At 40.3% G+C, this 25702-nt stretch overlaps 1 protein-coding gene and 1 non-coding gene across 2 annotated transcripts; both read left to right on the top strand.

Annotated features, from left to right (window-relative positions):
- Positions 1-16494: 16494 nt before the first annotated feature.
- Positions 16495-23286, top strand: LOC117621058 (callose synthase 12). The gene is made up of 2 exons (XM_034351319.1): positions 16495-21928; positions 22899-23286. The coding sequence occupies exons 1-2, from the start codon at positions 16625-16627 to the stop codon at positions 22902-22904; spliced, it is 5310 nt and encodes a 1769-aa protein (XP_034207210.1). The 5' UTR covers positions 16495-16624; the 3' UTR covers positions 22905-23286.
- Positions 19572-19651, top strand: LOC117623640. Its single transcript, XR_004585169.1, has one exon. It is a non-coding gene; the product is annotated as a small nucleolar RNA J33 (small nucleolar RNA).
- Positions 23287-25702: the final 2416 nt, after the last annotated feature.

A 25702-nucleotide genomic window follows, 5' to 3' on the forward strand; every position in this document is an offset into this window, starting at 1 on the left:
AAAAAAAACTAATCGAATAATGTTCCAAAATCTACATTATCGTCTGGCACATGCGGTTCAGAGGTCTGGGGATCTACACGGGCCGACATCTGGTGGGGATGCTCGGGATGGACGGGCTGGGAGGTCGGCACATTAAAATTTGGGACTGGAATGCCGGATTGTACGAGGGACTGCAGAATGACCGACATCTGGCTCCGAAGAGTGGCCACCTCTGCTGTCAAAGCAGTGACCTGACTGTTTGACTGCGCTGATGAACTGGGTCTGGGTTCCCTCCGCCTGGCATTCCCCATCCCTCGACAATATGTCCCCGGTCTCCTCCCTAGAGTCTGATCCAATGTCTCAGTCAAGATTTGAAACCCAGCATCCTGTGGAGGATCCACAGACTCGAGCGGAGTATCGGGAGGAAGTTGGGAGGCAGACTCCTGAAGAACCAACTGGCTCCTCTCCACCATCGTCGTCTGTTGAGCATAACATAAAATATAAATTCAAACATTCATATAATAACCTTTAAAGTTGAATGCGTAACATAAGAATTAAAAATAAATAACACTTACATGAAGGGACTCGGCTAATTCATTCCCAGGTCGAACATAAACGTCGCCAAATACGTCGATCTCTGGGAATTTGGACCCTCCCTAAATTGAACAAAAGAAGAAAAATATTAGAACGAAAAAATAAATTAAGAATAATTAAAAATTAAAAAATAAAAACAATTATTTTATTATTACCTGACGCCGGGCATCCATCCTATAGGAGAAGGGCATGGAACCCGAATGATGGAGAAGAGTCTTCTTCTTCCTATTGCCCTTATTGACTTTGGCTTTATTCTGTTATACAAAAAATAAAATGTATTAGTTGAAATTTAAATTAAATAAAAAAAAGTAAATAAACATTAGTAAGAAAATAAAAATAAATATAAAAAATTACCACAAAAGCGGGCGCCTGAAAATGAGCGCGGAGCCACGCCCAACTATCCTCCCGCCCCTCAAGCTCTTTCGGGCACCCCTCTTGAAGGGCGACTTGCGGATCATCGAACGCCTCAAAATGGTGGTGCAAGTCGCTCTTCCATTGCTTGTACCTCTTAGAGAAGAGTCTGTTGACGTACGCCAACGACTCTTCATCAAGGTCCTCCAAGTTGTAGTTCGTCTGCAATAAATTAATTACATACATTTAAATAATATAAATTTAACGTTTGAAAGAAAAAGAATGAAAAGGCCTACATACCGACAACTGGCCGCGAACCTCCGTCTTGGTCTCGTCAGGCATCACCTTCCAAGACTTCCATTGCATCGGACAATGGCTCCGAATGACATGACCAATGTCGTGGGCCAAGGAGCTATGCAACTCCGCCGTCGGTGCAGCCCGATGTCGCTCGTCGTATCCGATGTTAATACGACTGTTGGTCACCCGGGTGACCTTAGCCGTCTTCAACTGCCGACACGGCCCTCGGGTGTTCTTCTTGGCTGCAAAGAAGGATGACATGAATGTTAAATAAATAACAAATTGAACAATCAAATACACACACACACACACACACAAAAACAAGAAATAACAATAAAATTAAATGGAGAAAAAGGAAAACTATACCTGGCTGTGACCCCGAAGTGGATGTGGCGTCGGTGGTGTTGGCGGGCCGATGACGCCGCCTGGCGCAAACAGGCTGCGCCACTGATGACGCTGATGAGGCAGGCGCCTGGGACCCCGCAGGCCCAACTGCCAAGTGGTCCATCAATGCTGGCGCAGTGGCAGCAGCTGTCAGCTGAGTCGGGGGCTCCGAACCCTGCGTGGTCGTCACCGCCCTACGACGTGTAATCAGGTCTGACATCTTCACAATTTCATTAATACACATACAAATATATGAAAACACATACAATTTTATTCACATTATTGACCTAGGGTTTGCGAGTTAGGAGTATCCGGGACTCCGATCCACGATCCGTCGAATCGTAGACGATCCAAGAAATACAAGGTACACCATACGTGAGTTTGAGTTCGATCCAACGGTCCGAACATAACAACCCCGAAATCGCACAATCGGCAAAATCCATTCGAGACGCAAACGGTAACCAAATTCCAATCCGAAAACACCTATGCGCTCGTGACAACTACAGGATTGCAGTAGGACCTAATTCAGGTGGCTGCAGTCAGCCACGCGCCGCCCACGCGCCGCCTCCAGCGGGTGTCCAAAGCGATACCAATCGCCGAAAAATTCTTAAAACTAAGGGCCAAGGTTCCTACCCTAGGTTCAAAACATCAATTGGAGCCACTTTTGTTCTCGGGCATACCCCGAAAAATGGCCGGAAGTGGCCGGAATTGAAAATCAAAATCCGGCCAAAACTTAGGGTTTCAAATTAAGCGGCCTAGTGCAACAAATTCACAAATCCTACCCAACATTCAGCTAAAGCATGAAAAATAGGACAGAAACCATACCTGAGGTGGCGGAATTGGTCGCCGGAGGAGGGAGAATCACGGCGGAGGAGATTCGGCCAAAACCGAAGAAAACGCGGCGGCTGGCTCGACGGTGACGGCGGGGGAGCTCGGGGGTACCACCTTCGTCGCGGGCGCGGTCCAATTCCACCGGGGTAGGAGGCAGCGGCGGCGGCGGGGAGAGAGACGGCGGAGCTGAGGATTTTCAGAAACTGGGGAAGAAGGAGGCCATCGCGTGGTTTCTGAAATTTTATTCGATTTTGCGCGACGAACAAGAGCTTTCGTCGCGCAAGAAATTTTAAATGACCCATGCGCGACGAAAAAAATATATCTTCCGTCGCGCAATGTTAAAATATAGTTTTTGCGCGACGCAGAAATTACTAACTTCGTCGCGCAATGTTGGCAGTCCGCCTAAAAATTTGGGGTTTAGGGTTTCGCGGGCGAGATTGAATTCTTGCGCGACGCAGAAATGACTTACTTCGTCGCGCAATGTTGGCAGTCCGCCAAAAATTTGGGGTTTAGGGTTTCGCGGGCGAGATTGAATTCTTGCGCGACGCAGAAATGCTTACTTCGTCGCGCAATGTTGGCAGGCCGCCAAAAAATTGGGGTTTAGGGTTTAGGGTTTGGGGGCGAGATTGAATCTTGCGCGACGCAGAACGACTTACTTTGTCGCGCAATGTTGGCTGGCCGCCAAAAAATTGGGGTTTAGGGTTTAGGGTTTAGGGTTTGGGGGCGAGATTGAACTCTTGCGCGACGCATACGTACAGCGTCGCCAAAACCTTCCAAAAAAAAATTTCGCTAAGTATCCGAGGAGGGAGAGACTGAAATGTGAAAGTTGTGGCTATATTGCGCGACGAAGAACACACTTTGTGCGACCAAACAAGGTTATTCGTCGCGCAAACCATGAACCGTAAACCCTAAACCCTAAACCGCAGAAACCCTAAACCCGAAACTAGTTTTCATGATCCAACCGGCAAAATTGTTTTTTTACACTTCGAGATCGTATATGCCAAAAATCGAAAAAAACAAACATTCAGAGATAGAGTAACAGGACGAAACTTGTCGACGGTTGTAAATGAAAAGTCAAGATTTAACGGTTATTTTAGCTCTGATTTGTGTAATTTTTTGCAGCTACTTTTCTTTACCCTATATGAATACAATTGGTCAATTTGATCTTCAATTTCAGATGTTTACACTAGGGTGATATGACATCATGTTATGTTATGTTTAACGAATGTATAAGTAAACTAGTTATTGTTTGTGAATATATGGTTGCTATGCCAAACGCATTCTACGAAAGTTGTTTCAGCAATCCAGCCGTCAAACTCGTTTATTTGTACTTCGAGATCTTAGACCCCAAAAATCGAAAAAAAAAAAACATTCAGAGATCAAGTAACGGGACAAAACTTTTGAACGGTTATAAATGATAACTCATGATTTAACGGTTATTTTAATTCCGATTTTGATGAATTTTTACACCCACACTCCAGGACCCTATATGAAACAATACTCTAACTCGATCGTCAATTTCAAATATATATGTGTATATATAATATATATTATAAAATAATATATATTGCGCGACGAACATATGTTTATCGTCGCGCAAACTTTAGCGCGTGACGGGGGACTCTTTGTCGCGCAATTAATTAACTTCACGCGACTAGTGTATTTTGAGTCGCGCAAACTTTGCACGACGAGTTTTCCTCCGTCGCGCAAACACTTCGTCTCGCAAGGGTTTTCAGTTTTGAAAAATGTTTATTGTCAATAGTTTTCATACTTTGTATAAAAATGATTGGATATATTTATTGATCAATCAATGTTTTATAACAAATTTTGTATCATTTTCATTTTATAAATGTGTTTTGTCAAAAACAAAAATTAAAAATGATTATTAAAAGGGTTTGGATAAATTGATTTACAAATGTGTTATAACTAAATTTATTTGAATAAAGTTTGAGTTGTGCACATATATAAGGTTTGGATATTTGTACTATATATATTCAAACATTTGTATTACACAAAGTCTGTACACTAACATAATAAAATTAGAACAAATGTAATTATTCATCATCTGAACTATAATAACTTTCGTTATCGTCGCTATCATCACTTTCGGTCTCCCAATCCTCCTCCTCCTCGTCTACTATAACTACATCATCTTCGCTGCTCATGCCCACTGCAACATCGAATCTTGGAAGATCCCCGAGGTCAATTGTAATTGACTGAATCGGTATTTCAATTGAAGACACTCCTTGGATTTGAAACGGTTCTTGTATAACATGTGTATCTCGAAGTGTTTCCGCATCAATTTCCATTGATGATTCTAAACGTTGGTCAGCCACATTATCGACGTCGTTGTCAGTTAGGTCTAGTTCTGGTATAGCATACACGTTCCTATGATCCATCTTCTGAACAACTTTCCAACTGCTCCCGGCTTTAGGGTCATCTAGATACACAATTTGTGTTGCCATGTTCGCCAAAATGTAAGGGTCGTCATCATACCAAGTTCTGTTAATGTTCACAGATAGTACTCCATGGTCGATTTTAACACTGCCCGCCCTATTTGGGTTGGTATCGAACCATCGACACTTAAACATGATGACTTGGTATCGATCTTTGTAAAGCAATTGCACGACATTTGTGAGTTTGCCATAGAAATCAATGTTTGTACTTTCGCCTCCACCTGGGACATGGACACCGCTGTTTTGCGTACACAACTTGTCATCTCGTGCAGCCCCCAAAAATTTAACACCGTTAATATAACAACCCGAAAACAATTCAGCGCGAATCGGGCCGAAGGCCAAGTTATATAACTCATCACTGTAAGTGGGGGAATTCGATGATTTCAACTTATTCACCTAATATAATAGAAAACCATTCACATGTTAGTCTGAAAAAATTAAATACTACAATTTATATTTGTCAAATACAAAACACTTATAACTTACAGATTCCAAAAACCATTGTGGAAATAATTCACGTTGTTTCTGGGCAACTAAATGTGATGGATGTTCTCGCTTCATCATCTCTTCATGCTCATCTAAGTATGCCATTATCTCATCACAATTGTTCAGTACGAACCAATGCGCTACTTCCATGTCATTTCTAGAAAACGACTCCCCTCGTCCAGGATCTCCAAAGGGCCGTGCGCTTTGGGCAAAAACAGAAAGTTTTTCCTTTCTCATACCTCCGTCGTTATTACGCTGAGGACGATTGAAAGCCGTCTCCACATCTTGTAAATACATTCCACAGAAAGTAAGCGACTCATATTGAACCCAAGCCTCTACAATTGATCCTTCGGGCTTCGTCCTGTTGCGTACACTTTTTTCAACTCTCCGAGAAGCCTGTCAAAATAAAAAGATATGATACAAATTAGCAAGCCTGTGATAATGATGCATACACAAACGAAAAGGATTATATACCTTTCTATTGGATACATCCAGCGATAGTTGACAGGACCAGCAAGCAATGCCTTTTCTGGCAAGTGAACCATCACGTGCATCATACTTGTGAAGAAAGCTGGAGGAAATATCATCTCAAACTTGCATAGGACTTGGACAATGTCATGGCGCAACTGAAACATGTCTGTCCTTCGCAATGTTTTTGCCGTCAGTTGGGAAAAAAATCTGGATAACAAGATGATTGGCTTCACCACATCTTCCAGCAGTAGGTGTCGAATACCCACAGGAAGTAGGCGTTGCATAAACACATGGCAGTCATGGCTCTTAAGTCCAGTAAATTTACCCCCATCGACATTCACGCAACGTGCGATATTAGAAACATACCCATCGGGAAATTTGACAGACGATACAAACTTTAGAAACTCTTTTTTGTCATTCGGTTTCATAGAAAAGAATGCAAGATCCCTTCTAGCTTTATCACTGTCCCTATTCATCCATAAACCCCTTCGTATGCCCATTCTTTCCAAATCAAGCCGAGCTTTGATCGTGTCCTTCGTCTTCCCCTCGATATCTAGAATCGTGCCCACCAATGTGTCGAATACATTTTTCTCAACATGCATGACATCTAGATTGTGCCTCAATTTCAGTTTCGACCAATATGGGAGCTCAAAAAACATAGGCTTGTGCGTCCAGTTCAAATGGGTAGAAGGTCTGGTCCGACTAACTGTTTTCCCGAACGGAGCAAAATCCAAACGGTTCAGCTGTTCCAAGATCTCATCACCGGACCATTCTCTAGGTCTGAGGCGACGCTCTGTGTTCCCGTCGAACTCTTTATCTTTTTCCCGCCCTTCGTGGTCCCATGGCAACCATCTCCGATGACCAAGGTAACAAACTTTTCCTGCGTGCCAACCAGAAGTTACATCTTCCTTGCATACGGGACATGCCATATAACCCTTTGTGCTCCACCCAGAAACCATTGCATATGCTGGAAAATCATTCACAGTCCACATAACTGCTGCTCTCAAAGTGAACATCCTCCCAGTTGATTTATCGAACGTGCGAACACCGTTTGTCCATAAATCCTTCAGCTCATCAACCAGCGGCCTTAAGTACACATCAATTGACCTGCCAGGATCCTCAGTTATCAAAACAGTCATCATCATGTATTCTTTTTTCATGCATTTCCAAAGCGGCAAATTATATGGGAATGCGAAAATCGGCCAAGTGCTGTGGTGTTGGTTTAGAATCCCATACGGATTGAATCCGTCAGTGGCAAGTCCCAATCTAACATTTCGGGGATCAGCAGCAAACTCGGGGAACGTTCGATCGAACTCTTTCCATGCCTCCCCATCTGCAGGATGCCGCATCACATCATCGTCTACCCGTTTTTCCTTATGCCATCTCATGTCTGTGGCAGTATGCGTCGACATATACAATCGCTGCAACCTAGGTTTAAGGGGCAGATAACGCATGACTTTTTGTGGTATCTTAGTTGTTCTATTCTGGGATGTCATTTTGAACCTCGACTCATTACATATAGGGCATGTATCCAACGTTTCATGCTCTTTGTAGAATAACATGCAATTGTTTTTGCAAGCGTGGATTTTTTCATAACCCAATCCAAGACCATGCAACACCTTCTGTGCATGTTTATGATCTTTCGGCAAACAATTGTCCGTCGGAAGCATTCTCTTGAAAACCCCCAAAAAGTAATCGAAACACAAGTTCGACATACGATACTTTATTTTTCCGTGCATTAGCTCCACAATGGCAGTGAGAACGGAAAAGCTCTCGCACCCCGGGTATAACTCTTGGTTGGCATTTTTTAACAGTTTTTCATACTGTTCAAACTCCGCACTGTCTATTGGTGTAGGCACGTCATCTTCCCCTTCCCGATTGATGTTGGTCGATGCGAATGGAAAAGCATCCTGTATAATACCCATGACTTGATCATTAGGATCCACAATAGGTTCAACATTGTCCACTCTTGGGGCATTTGAAGACGAAGCATGGTCTACTTGTTCGCCGTGAAGATTCCAAATGCTATATGTTTCAATCATTCCATTCCTTACTAAATGAAATCCAACATTTTCAATTGTCTCCCAGAACGTGTTGTTACACCTCCTACAAGGACAACGGATTCTAGTTGCACTCGGGTTGTGTCTACGTGCAAACTCAATAAATTCCTCGATTCCATCCAAGTATTCGTCTGCGCATCTATTCGGGTTCTGTATCCACCTTCTGCTCATAATTCCTGAAACCACAATCACGACACAACAATCACAACAACTTCATACGAAGTTATAATGTCACCTTATGCCTCCGGTAAGGGCCCTATCCCATTCGGGAATGCATAGTCCTGTCACGTAACCTACGGCTACATGAGATTAGATTTCGACGTGGATTAATTTCGGCAGCATCTCGACACAGTTCTTGAAGTGGCCATAGGTATAAATACCTACGTACCACCCGAAGAACGTACCGAGATGACACCGAAATCTCCACAATCGAAACCTAATCCTGTAGCCGAAGATTATGTGACAACACTATGCATTACCAAACTGTCCAAATAATGGGACAATTCAAGAATTAATTGGACCGCAGTCATGCCTTACGCATCCATGCACGAAATCCAACTAATCTCGAACGGGAAACTTCGTGTTACTAAACATAAAAATAAAAGTACGAAGTTAATTTCAATTAACTTCGTACATCACAACACATTGTGCTACGTCACGCACAATTTCACAACATTATACACATATAACTTCACAAAAAAATTACAAACATAACAAACAAACTTTTACAATAACATACCTTCTCAATCGTTCTCCACTAATCACTAATCACTAATCACAGATACCCCTAACGAGAACAAAATTAATAGCGTTAGTACGAATTTACATTAATACATTTAAACTAACTATCAAAAATACATACCCAATGAACGAACGTACTGAATTCACAGCAGAGCAGCGGCAAGGGGAGTGAGAGAGAGGCAGAATGCAATTTCTGCATTCTGCCTCTGCAATGGCAGATACTAATATGAAGAAGAAGAATTTTGCGCGACGAAGGAGAAGAAATTTCGTCGCGCAAATTGCCGTCGCAAAAGGGCACTTTTCCGTCGCACAAAACAACATTTCCGTCGCGCATTTCTGTGCCGACATCTGCTTTTTTGCGCGACGACACACATTTTCCGTCGCACATAAATATCGTCGCGCATATCATAAATTTCGTCGCGCAAGGTGGAAAATTTCGTCTCGCAAAATCGCACCGGCATAATACATTTCGCGACGAAACTTGAATCCGTCGCGCAAAAAAAGTTATCCACCCTTCATTTTGGCGCCAAAAATAAGTAACCCTAGTTTTCTTACGCGACGGTAATTTTCGTCGCGCTAAGCTGTCTCTCGTCGCGCAAGTTTTTTTCCCCGCCGAAAAAAGCGCGCCAATTTTCTGTCCATCTTTACGGACGAAGGATTGTAATTGTCGCGCAATATGTCCACGCGCGACGATTGTTGTCGTGGCGCAAGATTTTGGCGCCAATGCATTACTTATGCGCGACGAAATTAAATTTAAGTCGCGCATGGATTTTTTGCGCGACGAATCTTTTTGTCGCGCTAGTTTTGTGTTCTTTTAGCGACGGAATTTTGTTTTCGTCGCATCAATGTTTTTTGCGCGACGAATATGTTTGTCGCGCTAGTTTTGTGTTCTTTGTGCGTCGGAATTTTTTTTTCGTCACATCAATGTTTTTTGCGCGACGAAGTTTTGTTCGTCGCGCAAACTTTCGTCGCGCAAATATTAAATCGTACTAGTGATTTGTGGGGAGCAAGGCCACAACAAGAGAAAGTGCGATCAAAGAGGTGGTGCCAACAATATCAATAAGGTATTTAGCTTGATTGGTTTTCAAACATATCATTTGCAAGCATATGATATATGTTTATAATTACTGAATTCATTTGTAGGTAAAAAGACCAAGGGCATCAAGAGGCCAACCAAGCACTATTAGTGAACAAACAATTCAACCAAATTTAGCAAATACATCAACATACCAACCAAGCTCTAGCTTGCCAATCGAATCACAACCCATTTCTTTTGTGACAACCAACACAACAAGGAAATTTAGGCTCAAGTCTCTTGCTAAGAAGACAAAGATTTAGAGATCATAGAGGACTTAATTGCTTGGTTATATTTCTGTTTTCTAATTAATTTGGAGTTTATTATAGGATGTCCTATATAAGGACTGCACTGGTATTTTGGTACTTGAATTTAGGCATGCCTAGAACTTGTTTGTCAATTAAAAATGTTTAGGACCTTTTTGGGATATTTATATATACTAGGAATGCAATTGATTCCTTCCCAAAACCCATGATGAAGTTACAAAATTTAAATTATAGCTTTGATGTTAAATTTTTTGAATTTGCTGGATTGAGGGTGAGAAAGAGTAAGAGTAATTGAAGTCTGAAATTTTTTTTTTTTTTTTTCCGATATGCAAACTTCCATTGAAATGAAGGACAAGCTTTGAACAAATAGTGCAAGCCATGAAATGAATGCATGAAGGTTTTGGCAAAAAAATAATAAATAGGAAATATAGGAAGGCAACAATATCAATGGACCATTGCAATCTGGTATGATATTTGGTGGAATAAAGACGATGGAGTAGAGAAAAGATAGAGAGATATGGAGGTTAGCTTCATTTTTTCTATTTTTAATTCTGTTTTTTTTTTTTTTAATAATGTAAGGGCTCGTTTGGGAGTGCTTATGGAGAAACGAAAAGTGCTTCTAAATGTGTGAAAGCGCTTCTGTCTTTTAAAAATGGTGTTTAGCAAAAATTGCAAAAGCGCTTTGGGTGAGATCCAAAAGCGCTTAGAGTGGTTTTGGAAGAAGCACTTGAGAGGTGCTTCTTCTTAAAAGCGCTGCAGGACAAAAACATGGGAAGCACTTGGCCTCCTTTAATGAAACTTTTTAAAATGCTGAAAATACCCATATTTAATTTTTTTAAATGCCCAAATACCCCTTTTTTTTTTTTTTTTTTAAACAAAGAGCTGTTTGTGTGCATCGCTTGGCAGCCATGGATGATCGTTTTGTAAATTCACTCGTTTGTTAACTGTGTTTCAGCTTTCATGGTCTTGGTGGATGTTGGTTTCAGCTCAAATAGTTTTGCTTTCCATAAAATCAGACGTTGATGATGTATGCCATCAAAGTGCTATTTCCTTGTAATTCATGTAAAAGGTTGATAAGCCGACTTTTTGGCTCCCTACTTCAAGTCTGTTGTGACCAGAGTTGTTGTGTAATCTTGAACCAGTTTTTGACCGAACATAAAGTACTATTACATATACAACTTCATGTATTTTCCTTCATCTTTAACATTTTGATTGATTTTGTAAATTTTTAGAGTTTGGATGAAGATGAAAAACTATTGAGCATAGGTTGCTAATTATGATCTGAATTCACCAATAATCTTTGCAAGAGCAATTTCCATCTACAAACCGATGGAATCTGTAATTATCCCTGATAACAATTTCTCTATTGTAGGCCTGAGATATTAGTTTCATGGCTGAATGGCAATCTCTACAAATCTGCAGATTATTAACTACACGGATAGAAGTTCTTGGGGGGTTTTTTTTTTTTTTTTTTTTTTTTTTTATAAGAAAAAAAGAAGTTACAAACAGAAACCCCGCGAGCACGCAGGCCCAAACAGGTCGAAGAAGAAAGGAACCGAACAATTCAAAGGCAATCCTGATTCCCACAGCTTAGAGGGGTGAAGCCCATGGCCCAGATTTGCAACAGCATCCGCCGTGAAGTTCGCCTCGCGATAGATTTGATTAAAGGATAGATGACCACAAAAAGAACTGAGGAGCTTAATATCATGAATCAAGATGCAAACACTCCAAGGTGGATCCGCTTACTGTTTAACACAATCAATGATGAGCTTTGAATCCCCTTCCACAAGGATATTTCGCCAACCTCTATGGATCGCATAAGCAAGGCCATCACGAAGAGCCAAACATTCAGCTACTGAAATAGTGTTGTCACCAATGTTCTTAGCTCCAGCGAGTAAGACATGACCGTCAGAGTCACGGATAACAAAACCAGAGGCAGCCACATTATTACGGACAGAGCCATCAAAGTTTAACTTGACCCAGCCCCGTGGAGGAGGTTTCCATTTGATATGGAGCGGGGCTGAAGGACCCATCACGTGCTTGACATTTTGGTTCCATAACTCCAAGCCAACCTGCCCAGCCATATCAAGGACACGGACAGGATGAGGAGTAACATATTTGAAGACCGGGTTATTTCTGGCTCCCAGATTTGCCAACATATCAGAAGAGCTTTGGAGAGAGCGTTGGGGCCATCAGGAGCAGAACCAGCAGGGAGAGTGCCCAACCAAGTGAGAAAGTCGAAATTCGAAGCGAAGGACGCGGGATCCATGTTGGTACAGCTCCAAATACTTTGAGTGAAGGAGCAAGTAGCAAACAAATGATTAATAGTTTCACTGTGGGAATTGCAAATGGGGCAATCCGGATTGATATGGGGGAGGAATCTGTGCAAATGACTTCGCAATTGAAGTCTTTTCCTGATGAGAAGCCATGAGAAGATCTTGACTTTAGGGGGAATGGTGAGACCCCACATTTTCTTAAGAAGAGCTGCTTGTGGATGAGAAGTAGCATCCTGCACCTGCACATTATAAGCACTTTTGATAGAAAAAATTCCTTTAGGGTCAGGGCCCCAGATTAATTGATCTTCCAAGGGGGCTAGAGGGAGCGGGATAGAGATAATTTTGTCCAAGATATCATCATCACCAACATCCTTAAGTTTAACTATGTTCCAACATTGATCAGTTAAAAAATCAGCAACAACGAGCTGGAGATTAAGAGAACTTCTCTGGGTACCAGGAATCAGGTCAAGGAGTGGGAAAGGAAAAACCCAGTGGGCAGTCCAAAAAGGAATAGACTTACCATTTCCCACAATCCACCTGATTCCCAAATTAAGAACTGATCTTGCATCTAAAATTCAAGCTGAGGAATGAGAAGACTTCTTCTTGAGGGCTAAGAAATTTTCTTTTTGAAGGTATTTTAATCTGACTATTTGAGCCCACCAATTAGAATCATTGGTTAGGCAAATCCAACCGAGTTTGGCTAAGGCAGCCTTGTTAAATTGGGAGGCCAACCTCACTCCAAGCCCTCCCATTTCCTTAGGAACACAAATATGTTTCCAAGAAACAGGAGGGATTTTTGTTTGGTTGCCCCAAAAGAACTTCCTGAAGGTAGAGTTCATTTCTTTACTGACTTCAGGAGGGCATTTAAAACAAGATAAAGTATGGTTAGGGATACCAGAAACACTTGCCTTAATTAATAAGGTGAGCCTACCAGCACGAGACAAGGTTTGAGCCTTCCAACCAGCAAACTTACCCTTAATTCTTTCAATCATGGTTTTGGCATTGAGAGGGTCTTTCCAGAATACAATGTTACTGATCCCAAGGTACCGACCAATGGTGGCTTTATGTTGAATTTGCAAGATGTTGCTGAGGTTAGCTCTTGAGCTAGCTGTAACATTGTTAGAGAAATACACTGTAGATTTATGAAGATTTAAGTTCTGACCAGACACTTCAGAAAAGGATAATAACAGCTTATTAATGTTTCTAGCAGCCACAGGAGTAGCTTTGTCAAAGATCAAACAATCATCTGCAAAACCAAATTAGAAATACGAACTCCTCTCGGTGAGGATAAAATACCCACATTTGTTTTGGAGACAAGAGCAAGAGAATTACAGTGCCTTATAAAAGGCTCCATGCATAAGATAAAAATGTAGGGGGATAGGGGGTCCCCTTGTCGAATGCCCCTAGAAGGGGTGAAATAGCCTGAAGGGGAGCCATTAACTAAAACCGAAAAAGACGTACTAGTAATACAATTCATAACCCTACTACACCAACCGTCACTAAAGCCAAATTGAAGCAGGCACGTCTTAATGTAAGCCCAATCAAGGACATCATAGGCTTTTTCCAGGTCAAGCTTAACAGCCATGGTTCCTCTAGAGCCCTTTCCTTCGTTTAAAATCATTAAACAATTCATGAGCAATCAAAATATTATCAAAAATGGAACGACCAGGAGCGAAAGCACCTTGATTTTTGGATATGCATTTAGAGAGGATAGGTTTAAGCCTATTAATGATAACGTTTAAAAGACCAAAAGCAACATCCCACCTACCCGCTTTTGCATATATTTGAAATAAGAGCATAAGCAGCATCATTTTGAGGGTCTATCTTTATGAGCTGTTGAAATACTTTTTCGGCTAATTCTAGATTCTGATGGCTTCCACATGCTCTCAACAAGGAACTCCGTATAGAGATATCTGGTTTGATAGGCATGCTTTCAATAAACTTCACTGCCTGGTCTAAGTGTCCGGCTGGACCTAGGAGATCAACCATACACCCATAGTGCTGAATCTTAGGAACAATACTGTAGACACTACTCTATAGACATATCTGGTTTTTATTTCCTATTTTTATTATAATATTTTGGGATTCTTTAAATTTTTTTTAAAGTACTTTTAAAAGCGCTTTTACTGTGTCAGGCAAACACTCAACAAAATATCAAAAGCGCTTTTATGTAGTGTAAAAGCACTTTTAAATGTGACATCCAAACGACAAATTGCTTCTTTGTAGAAGCGCTTATGTCATAAGCGCTACTGGCATAAGTGCTTCGGGAAGAAGCACTCCCAAATGAGCCCTAATTATTCTTAGTTATAGTTAATTGACGAAAATACCTTTAAATTTAGCTGAAACTTTAACGGAGTTAGACATAGGTGGTGGATTGCAACACTTTACAAAGTTCAAGTGGTTAGAAATAAAAATAAAAAGTTCAGGTGGTAATAATGCACATGCTTGAAAGTCTAGGAAAAAAAAAAACTTTTAATTGATGTTTAAGATTCAGTATAAATAATATAAAAACTCAAAACTGAGCATAAGTTGAGATTTAGTTTCGTTGGCAAAAAAACAACTTAATTCAAAGTGGGAGGTCATAGGTTCAAAACTCATCAATTTAATTGAATGTGATCTACCATATTGTCCCATTAGGGTTTAGGGGTACAGTGAGTGGGTCGTGGCAGGTGGCGGTGGGCACGTCCAGATGAAAGGTACATGTGACCTATTATTTAAAATCAATTAAGTTTAATATGACGTTGACCAGATGAAAGGTACATGTGACCTATTATTTAAAATCAATTAAGTTTAATATGACGTTGACCTAATATGAAATTTGAAAATATAACTTGATGACATGCTAATAATATAAATTTTTGCTAACTATACACTAATTTTTCTAATTATAAATAAAATCTGTCCTCTTTATTTCAAAAAAAAATCCTCAAATACAGCTCCAAGACAGGATCCGGCCTAGACAGATTCCAGAAGCACCAAAACGGCCCTTTCAATTTGAAATTTCTCTTCTTATCTTTTAAGAAAGAAGCCACGTTTGACCTTAACATAAATAGATCTTGACGTTAACTTAGCATTGGCCGTTGGATTGGGAAGGGGACATTCGCCAGCCAGACGCGCAGCGCATACAGACACAGTAGAAGAATACAAATGATTGTCGCCTTGTGAGGGGAAAAAGCGCCTAAAAAGAAGCAAATTAACATTTTCTTAATTTATAAAGTATTAGATTCTCTTTTTCTTTATTTAATTTTTTTCCTTTTACCAGTCACCTTTTCTAGAACTTCAAATATATAAGCAAATAAATCTTGGAATCCCTAATTTAGCAAATAAATCATGGCATTAGTGCTTCAGCTCATGGGTCGGTCTACAATTTCTTTTTTTAATTTTTCGTCACATAAGTAGCTATATTCAGTACATATTTTTTATTTTTTGTCACATATTATATAAATTTTTTTTAGTTTAACTATGCTAATGTCCCCTGAAAAATAATCAATGTCTCCTATTGTCCTCTAAAAATCACTATAACCCATATTCTCTAATAATAATTCATTTTTACGTTTCATTCCCCTCTTTTTCCCATTTGTCGGTTCAATTGTCAAGTCAATCAACAAATCTATTCCACTTTTCTTATAACATGTTTACCAAATAAATGTTATGTATCATATGTAGGTTAGAATAATTGGCCGAAGTAGTGAACTTCCTCTTACACCTAAGTTCGAAACCCCTTCACCAACGATGAGATTAATTTAGAATAATTTATACTAACGTTATATGAATCCAAAATTTTCATTATTCAACTTGATGCTAACATATATTAATCTAAAATATATGAGTAAACTTAGAGTATAAGAAAACTTAACTCAAAATAACACGATTTGGCATGTAATTGGGTACCAGTACGACTTCCCACGTGTGAATGCCAGAAAAATGGTAAATACCAAAGTTGAAAATTTCACAGTATGTCCATACCATAAACAAACACACACAAAAAAGAGAAACAAAGGAAAAAACAAGAAAACCACTAACGGAAAGAGCCAAAATATTTGAAATTAGACGGTAACTGGTAAAACAGAAGAAAGAGAACGAGAGAGAAAGAGAAAGAGGAGGACCAGAAAAAGGAAAAAGCAATGAAACGACAGCGTTTCAACCTTAACGCGCCCCTCCACCCTCGTTCTCTCCCTCAAAAATTCCTTTTGCACGTTAAAAACCATCCCCAGCTGCCCCCTTCTTCTTCTTCTTCTTCTTCCACCTTCTCTCACCCTCATCAGAATCCAAAACAGCAAGCAGAAAACAGAAAAACTAAAACCACCGCCCAACGCACACTTTCTCCGTGCTACCTCCTCTGCCGAACCTCCAGGCCATGAGTATCCGCCAGGGTACTCAATCCTCCTCCTTCGACCCGGACTCGGAGCCCTACAACATCATCCCCGTCCACAACCTCCTAGCTGACCACCCTTCTCTCCGCTTCCCCGAGGTACGCGCCGCCGCTGCTGCTCTACGCGCCGTCGGAAACCTCCGACGTCCCCCATACGCCCAATGGCAGCCCCACATGGACCTCCTCGACTGGCTCGCCTTGTTCTTTGGCTTCCAATACGACAACGTTCGCAACCAGCGCGAGCACATCGTCCTCCATCTCGCCAACGCTCAGATGCGCCTCAACCCTCCCCCGGACAACATCGACACCCTCGACGGCGCCGTTTTGAGGAAGTTCCGGCGTAAGCTGCTCAAGAATTACACCGAGTGGTGCTCGTATTTGGGGAAAAAGTCCAACATTTGGATTTCCGACCGGCCTCGTGACACTGCCTCTGACCAGCGGCGTGAGCTCCTGTATGTGTCGCTGTATCTCTTGATCTGGGGCGAGGCGGCGAATCTGAGGTTTGTGCCTGAGTGTTTGTGCTTTATTTTTCACAATATGGCCATGGAATTGAACAAGATCTTGGAGGATTATATTGATGAGAACACGGGTCAGCCCGTGATGCCTTCGGTTTCTGGGGAAAATGCTTTTTTGAATTCTATTGTGAAACCCATTTATGAGACCATTAAAGCTGAGGTTGAGAGTAGCAAGAATGGGACTGCCCCACATAGTGTTTGGAGAAACTATGATGATATCAATGAGTATTTTTGGAGTAAGAGGTGTTTTGAGAAGCTAAAATGGCCTGTTGATATTGGGAGTAACTTCTTTGTTACTTCTAGTAAGAGTAGGCATGTGGGTAAGACTGGGTTTGTGGAGCAGAGGTCGTTTTGGAACTTGTTTAGGAGCTTTGACAAGCTTTGGATCATGTTGATTTTGTTCCTTCAGGCAGCTATTATTGTTGCTTGGGAGGAGAGGGAGTATCCGTGGCAGGCTTTGGAGGAGAGGGAAGTGCAGGTCAAGGTTTTGACTGTGTTCTTCACTTGGGCTGGTTTCAGGTTTTTGCAGTCCTTGCTTGATGTGGGGATGCAGTATAGTCTGGTTTCAAGGGAGACTTTGGGGCTTGGAGTGAGGATGGTGTTGAAGAGCGTAGTTGCTGCGGGGTGGATTATTGTTTTTGGGGTGTTCTACGGGAGGATATGGACCCAGAGAAATCAGGATAGGCAGTGGTCCTCTGAGGCAAATAAGCGTGTGGTGAATTTTCTTTTGGTGGCAGCGGTTTTCATCCTTCCAGAGCTTTTGGCCTTGGTCCTGTTTATTCTTCCTTGGGTTCGGAATTTTCTTGAGAACACAAACTGGAAGATATTTTACATGTTATCATGGTGGTTTCAGAGCAGAACTTTTGTTGGCCGTGGCTTGAGGGAAGGCCTTGTGGACAATATAAAGTACACTTTGTTCTGGATTTTCGTGCTTGCGACAAAATTTTTTTTCAGTTACTTCATGCAGATTAAACCCATGATTCGCCCTTCAAAAGCACTCGTAAAAATGAAGGATGTGAACTATGAATGGCATCAGTTCTTCGGTAACAGCAACAACTTCGCAGTGGGATTATTGTGGCTTCCAATAGTTTTGATATACCTCATGGATTTGCAGATTTTTTATGCGATTTACTCCTCTCTTGTGGGGGCAGGAGTGGGTTTGTTTGCACATTTGGGTGAGATACGGAATATTGGGCAATTGAGGCTGAGATTCCAGTTCTTTGCAAGTGCAATTCAGTTTAATCTCATGCCAGAAGAGCAACTGTTGAATGCAAGGGGTACTTTAAGGAGTAAGTTTAATGATGCTATCCACCGGTTGAAGCTCAGGTACGGGCTTGGACGGCCATATAAGAAGCTCGAATCTAACCAGGTTGAGGCAACCAAGTTTGCCTTGATATGGAATGAGATAATTTTGATCTTCAGGGAAGAAGATATAATTTCTGACTGCGAGCTTGAGTTGTTAGAGCTGCCACAGAATTCTTGGAATGTCAGGGTTATACGCTGGCCTTGTTTTCTTCTGTGCAATGAACTGCTGCTGGCACTTAGTCAGGCCAAAGAGTTGGTAGATGCTCCTGATAAGTGGCTCTGGTATAAGATATGCAAGAATGAGTACAGGCGCTGTGCTGTTTTAGAAGCTTATGATTGCATCAAGCACTTGCTACTTGACATTATCAAACGTAACACAGAAGAGCATTCCATTATGACAGTCTTGTTTCAGGAAATTGATCACTCTGTTCAGATTGAGAAGTTCACGAAAACATTTAAAACGACTGCGCTTCCACAGCTCCATGCCAAGTTGATCAAACTTGTTGAGCTTTTGAGCAAACCTGAGAAAGATGCTAATCAGGTGGTAAATGCTCTGCAGGCCATTTATGAGATTGCCATTCGAGATTTTTTCAAGGAGAAAAGAACTACTGAACAGCTGATGGAGGATGGTTTGGCTTCTCGTAATCCAGCTTCTTCTGCAGGGCTGCTTTTTGAAAATGCCGTTGAGTTGCCTGATCCTAATAATGTATTCTTCTATCGGCAGGTTCGGCGATTGCACACAATACTTACCTCTCGGGACTCGATGCAAAATATCCCAGTTAACCTTGAGGCAAGACGCAGAATTGCCTTCTTCAGTAACTCCTTATTTATGAACATGCCCCATGCCCCCCAAGTTGAGAAAATGATGGCTTTCAGTGTTCTGACCCCTTACTACAGTGAAGAAGTATTGTACAACAAGGAACAACTGCGCACTGAGAATGAAGATGGGATTTCTATCCTGTATTATTTGCAGACAATTTATGTTGATGAGTGGAAAAATTTTAAGGAGAGGATGCGCCGAGAAGGAATGGGGAGTGACGATGAAATATGGACAACTAAGTTGAGAGATCTTAGGCTTTGGGCATCTTACAGAGGCCAGACCCTTACTCGGACTGTAAGGGGGATGATGTATTATTATCGGGCTCTTAAGATGTTGGCTTTTCTGGATTCGGCATCAGAGATGGACATTCGGGAAGGATCTCAAGAGCTTGGTTCCATGATGCGAGATATTAGCTTGGATGGTTTGACCTCGGAGAGGTCACCTTCTTCCCGGAGTTTAAGTAGAACAAGCAGTCATGTGAACTTGTTATACAAAGGTCATGAGTATGGAACCGCTTTGATGAAATATACATATGTGGTTGCTTGCCAGATATACGGAACGCAAAAGGCGAAAAAAGATCCCCATGCTGACGAAATTTTGTATTTGATGAAAACCAATGAAGCCCTTCGAGTTGCCTATCTTGATGAGGTTTCAACTGGCAGGGATGAGAAGGAGTATTACTCTGTTCTTGTGAAGTTTGATCAGAAATTGGAGAAGGAAGTTGAAATCTACCGCATAAAGTTGCCTGGTCCCTTGAAGCTTGGAGAGGGAAAACCAGAGAATCAAAATCATGCCATTATCTTCACTCGTGGTGATGCAGTTCAGACGATTGATATGAACCAAGACAATTATTTTGAGGAGGCACTTAAAATGCGGAATCTATTGGAAGAATATAGGCGCTATTATGGTATACGGAAGCCTACGATCTTGGGAGTCAGGGAGCATATTTTTACTGGTTCTGTCTCATCACTTGCTTGGTTTATGTCAGCTCAAGAAACAAGTTTTGTCACATTGGGACAGCGGGTGTTGGCAAACCCTTTGAAAATTCGAATGCATTATGGTCATCCAGATGTGTTTGACCGGTTTTGGTTCTTGACTCGAGGTGGCATCAGTAAAGCTTCCAGGGTGATTAACATCAGTGAAGATATTTTTGCTGGCTTTAATTGCACATTGCGTGGTGGAAATGTCACACACCATGAATACATTCAAGTGGGCAAGGGAAGGGATGTTGGGTTTAACCAAATTTCCATGTTTGAGGCCAAGGTTGCTAGTGGTAACGGCGAGCAAGTTCTCAGCAGAGATGTCTATAGGTTGGGTCATAGGCTGGATTTCTTGCGGATGCTATCATTCTTTTATACCACTGTGGGATTCTTTTTTAATACAATGATGGTTGTTCTTACTGTGTACGCATTTCTTTGGGGCCGGCTTTATCTGGCTCTTAGTGGTATTGAAGGTTCTATATTGGCAGATGATACTAGCAACAGAGCACTTGGTACAATCTTAAATCAGCAGTTCATTATCCAACTTGGTCTGTTCACTGCCCTTCCAATGATAGTGGAGAATTCTCTTGAGCATGGGTTCCTTCAAGCTGTGTGGGATTTCTTGACAATGCAGCTCCAGCTTTCATCAGTTTTCTACACATTCTCCATGGGAACTCGTACCCACTTTTTTGGGCGAACTATTCTTCATGGTGGTGCAAAGTATCGAGCGACTGGTCGTGGCTTTGTTGTGCAGCACAAGAGTTTTGCAGAGAATTATAGACTCTATGCTCGTAGTCATTTTGTGAAAGCAATTGAACTTGGTTTGATACTTATCGTTTATGCATCACATAGTCCTGTAGCTAAGGCCACATTTGTTTACATAGCCATGACCATCACAAGTTGGTTCCTGGTTTTGTCATGGTTTATGGCACCCTTTGTTTTTAATCCTTCTGGCTTTGATTGGTTGAAGACTGTAGAGGACTTTGATGACTTCATGAACTGGATTTGGTATCGTGGCAGTGTGTTTGCAAAAGCTGAACAGAGCTGGGAAAGATGGTGGTATGAGGAGCAGGATCATCTAAGGACAACTGGCCTCTGGGGAAAGATTTTGGAGATAATCTTAGACCTCCGCTTCTTCTGTTTCCAATATGGGATTGTATACCAGCTTGGTATTGCTGCTGGAAGTACCAGTATTGCTGTTTACTTGTTGTCTTGGATCTTTGTGTTTGTGGCTTTTGGAATTTTTGTGGTAATAGCATATGCTCGGGACAGATATGCAGCAAAAGATCACATTTACTATCGGTTGGTCCAATTTCTTGTCATTAAACTTGCAATACTGGTTATAATTGCCCTGTTGGAATTCACAGAGTTCAAGTTTGTGGATATTTTCACTAGTCTTCTGGCATTCATTCCCACTGGGTGGGGATTGATATTGATAGCACAAGTATTCCGGCCCTGGCTACAGCGCACTATACTTTGGAACGCAGTTGTTTCTGTGGCTCGACTGTATGATGTATTGTTCGGGGTGATTGTAATGACTCCTGTTGCAGTATTATCATGGTTTCCTGGGTTTCAGTCTATGCAGACTAGGATATTGTTTAATGAAGCTTTCAGCCGGGGCCTTCGTATATTCCAGCTTGTTACGGGAAAAAAGTCTAAGGGGGACAAGGTAAATTTTAATCATTGATATTTAGGAATATCTTACCATCTCCTTCTATTATTTAGGAATATATTCCAGATCGTGTCATGCTCAATACATTGTGCAGTTAAATGATAAACTACTGTTGTTTTGTTTATTTGGCACTGGGCATAAAGTATGTCATTACTTGAAATGCCTGTTCTGTTTACCTGATGTATCTAAAATTTTATCTTTCATTATCTCAGTCATGTTAGAACCATTGATCTTGATTGGATGCTTTCTGAGCTAGTACGTACGGTCAAGCAACTGCTTCAAACCTTTGGAATTTGTATATTTCCTTTTAGTCTCTGCGTCTGCTTCAAACCTTCAGATTATTTCCCCGTACTCTCTGCATCTGCTGCTGTCTCATTTTTCCTACACGTTTATTTCTGGTTTTCCATTGGTTTGCATTTGAATTCTTGCCTGAACTAATTATTATGATGAACTTGCATATATTTTTTTGCTTTTCTACTGCCGTACTTATTGTTGAACTAATGTGACATCAGATATGGTTCAAGTATCTAGAATATTAAATTATACTGATAAAGTTGTCTAGCTTGTTATATTTGGAGCCGTCATTCCGAGTTTCATATGTGGTCAGATTCATGTTGGTTGGGGTAATGATTCTTAAGTTTACCATGCGCTTCATGGATATTGTGGGTTGATGCAAAGAAATTTAAGTTTTACCAAATTTCTTTTAAACTCTCAAATTTTATTTTATTTCCTGTTTTGACATTGATGTCTGCATATTGGTTTTGGAACTTCACCTAGTTGCTTCCTGGAGTCATGATGCTGTTATAGTGTTTGAGAAATTAGTTGTGCTCTATTTATTCGGTTTGCCCCTGTTTGAGCATGAATGTTGAAATTATCGTTTGCTTAAACCTTTTGTTATATGCAGTCGATGAGTTTGTTGTATGCATAAGTTTTCCATGTTACTAACAGGATTGCATTCTTTTTGCAGGTTTGATGTCGGCAAGAGGTGTAGAAAGTCTCTAGAGATCGCAGAGTTCAATTTTGGTTTTGATATGTGGGGGCCTCGTGTGTGTTTCATGGTGGTCGGATTAATTTTACATTCACGGAGGAGAGAGGACAATACCCATTTGTTCTTTGATGCTGGCTTCATCTTCCCAATTCATTACTAGTGTAATTAGTAAGTTTTCTCACAGATATAACTGATCTCTAATTGGGGAGCTTTTAGTATCATGCGGGGTTAACCTCCTGCATCTCAAAGTATCATGTGTGTATACTGAGTATAGTTTTAGTGTGGTAGCTGCCCAGAGATGGTTAGAAACATTTTTTATTCTTTTGTCAGAAATGCAGCTCTTTTTTGCATATTTTTTGACCTCCTATACTTTCGGTCTTGATCGACAAACGCCGTGCTTCGGTGTTTTCGTTTGGCATGGAGTCATTTTAACAGATGGAAATGTTGAAAAAGAATAGACTGTTGCGATCATTTGCAGTTCAATGATGCAATGATTTTACCAAACATGTTGACATGTGATGCCGTCCGAGGGTATTAGGTGTTTTTCTGTAGTTAAATAATTACTTAAATTAATAGGAGCTGTTTAACAAGAGGGTCAAACAAGACGCGTGTACGGTTGCAAATAAGTGACGTTTTCCATGAAGTCAAAGTCATATCCGTTTTTCCACCCAAAAAAAAAAGTCATATCCGTTTAATTTTTTTATTTTTTGTCGAGGAAAAATGGACAACAATCCTTCTGGAACATTACCGTTGGAATATTATGGCCCACAATCCTTCTGTAGACAGGACCAGCTGCAGAGTAGTGGTTTCCATGAAAAGGAAAACTTTTAATGGGTTGTTTGGTACACAGGCTTGGCTTGGATTAAATTTAGTATCATGTTTGTTTCATTTAATTTTAGTCTTAGATGAGATTGCTAATACCGGGTCCACCACAAACACCTCTTTAGAAAGGGACTACTAAGTCCATGTAGAAAAGGAAGATTAACTACAAGAGATCAGGACTGTATATATGTATAATATATATACTCATATACACATACATATTAATATTATAATAATAGCAAACATGTATATATGTAATATATATACATATACAGTCCCCTTCTATTGAAGGATCCCTCAAATAATTTTATTTGAGGGACACCCTTTAGGGTTCCCTTACAAGAGATCAGGACTGTATATATGTATAATATATGTACTCATATACACATACATATTAATATTATAATAATAGCATACATGTATATATGTAATATATATACATATACAGTCCCCTTCTATTGAAGGATCCCTCAAATAATTTTATTTGAGGGACACCCTTTAGGGTTCCCTATAAATTTTTTTTCAACGATCGAAACCATCTCATTTTTAAGTCTATATTCATAGATCATCCTTGAAAAAAATTAGACAAATCGAAAACTGTTTCGATATCCAATTGTGTCCTACAAAATCAATAAACACGGTGCTTCAAGAAAGTACTAAAATTTCAATAATTCAATTGAGTGGTCAAATGATATTGGATTCAAGTGATTTTTTGTAGAGATGATCTTTGAATGAGTATCTACAAAAGAGACGGTTTGGATTAGTGAAATACAATACAGAGTGGGCCCTACAATAGTATCCCTCAAATAAGCTAATTTGAGGGATCCCTCAATGGAAGCTCTATATATATATATATATATATACACATATATATACATGTATGTGTATATAAATTATACCCATGTACGTATTATAATATACATATACACATTTATACACATATACATTATATACATGTATATATGTATATATATATATGTATTATAATATATAATATATATATATATTATACATATATAATATACATATATTATATATATTATATATACACAGTCCCGATCTCTTGGATCACAGGAGTTCAAGAGATTGTGGTCACCCACCGTTGGATATTAATCCAATGGTTCAAAAAAGTTTCTTAAAAGGAGTGCAAGAGTGAGTGAACCGTTGAATTTACATCTAACGGTAAGTGACCACAAATCTCTTGGACCCCTATAGTCCAAGAGATCAGAACTGTATATATACATATGTATTTTATAATATATATATGTATATATACATACATATATAATATACATATATACACGTATATTATTATTATTATAACATGCCCATATATATATATATATATTTATATAACATATATACAGCAACTTGGACTAGATCAACATGGAGGAAATTGTTTCCATCATTTCTATGTTTTCGTATTGACTCAAGATTAAGCAACTAACAGGTTTCATGATTTTTACTCAAGGCATAGACTTATTTGACTGTTTTGACATGGGTGGTTGACTTAAAACTGGATAATGACCATTTTTTCTTACAAATGTCCTGACTGGGGACTCTAGGTATATTCCAATCTTTATAATCTAGATTATTACTATTATCATACTCAACTTGTTCTTCATTAACTATCTCTGGGAGACAACTATTGGCTCTAGAGCTGCTAGAATTGCAAGAATTAGTTTTAAATAAGCAACTCATTTTTACTCAAGGTTCTGGGGTTGGATTTCTAAAGAAGAAAGTAAACAGAAACTCCTAAGGCTGACTCCATAGGATAGCAGAATACCTAAAATTCTCTCGCCCTCCTACTAATGCCACTACCGTTCAGGCCTTCCTGGGACTTACTGTTTGGAACGGGTCTTACGATTCGGACACAAGAGAGAGAAGGACAGCTAAACTGAAAGACCAGAAGTAGAGAGAAAAGAAACTGAAAACTTACAACTCAGAAAACCTAAACCAGC

This window comes from Prunus dulcis, chromosome 3, assembly GCF_902201215.1.
Source record: "Prunus dulcis chromosome 3, ALMONDv2, whole genome shotgun sequence".
In the NCBI taxonomy this organism is placed as follows: domain Eukaryota; kingdom Viridiplantae; phylum Streptophyta; class Magnoliopsida; order Rosales; family Rosaceae; genus Prunus; species Prunus dulcis.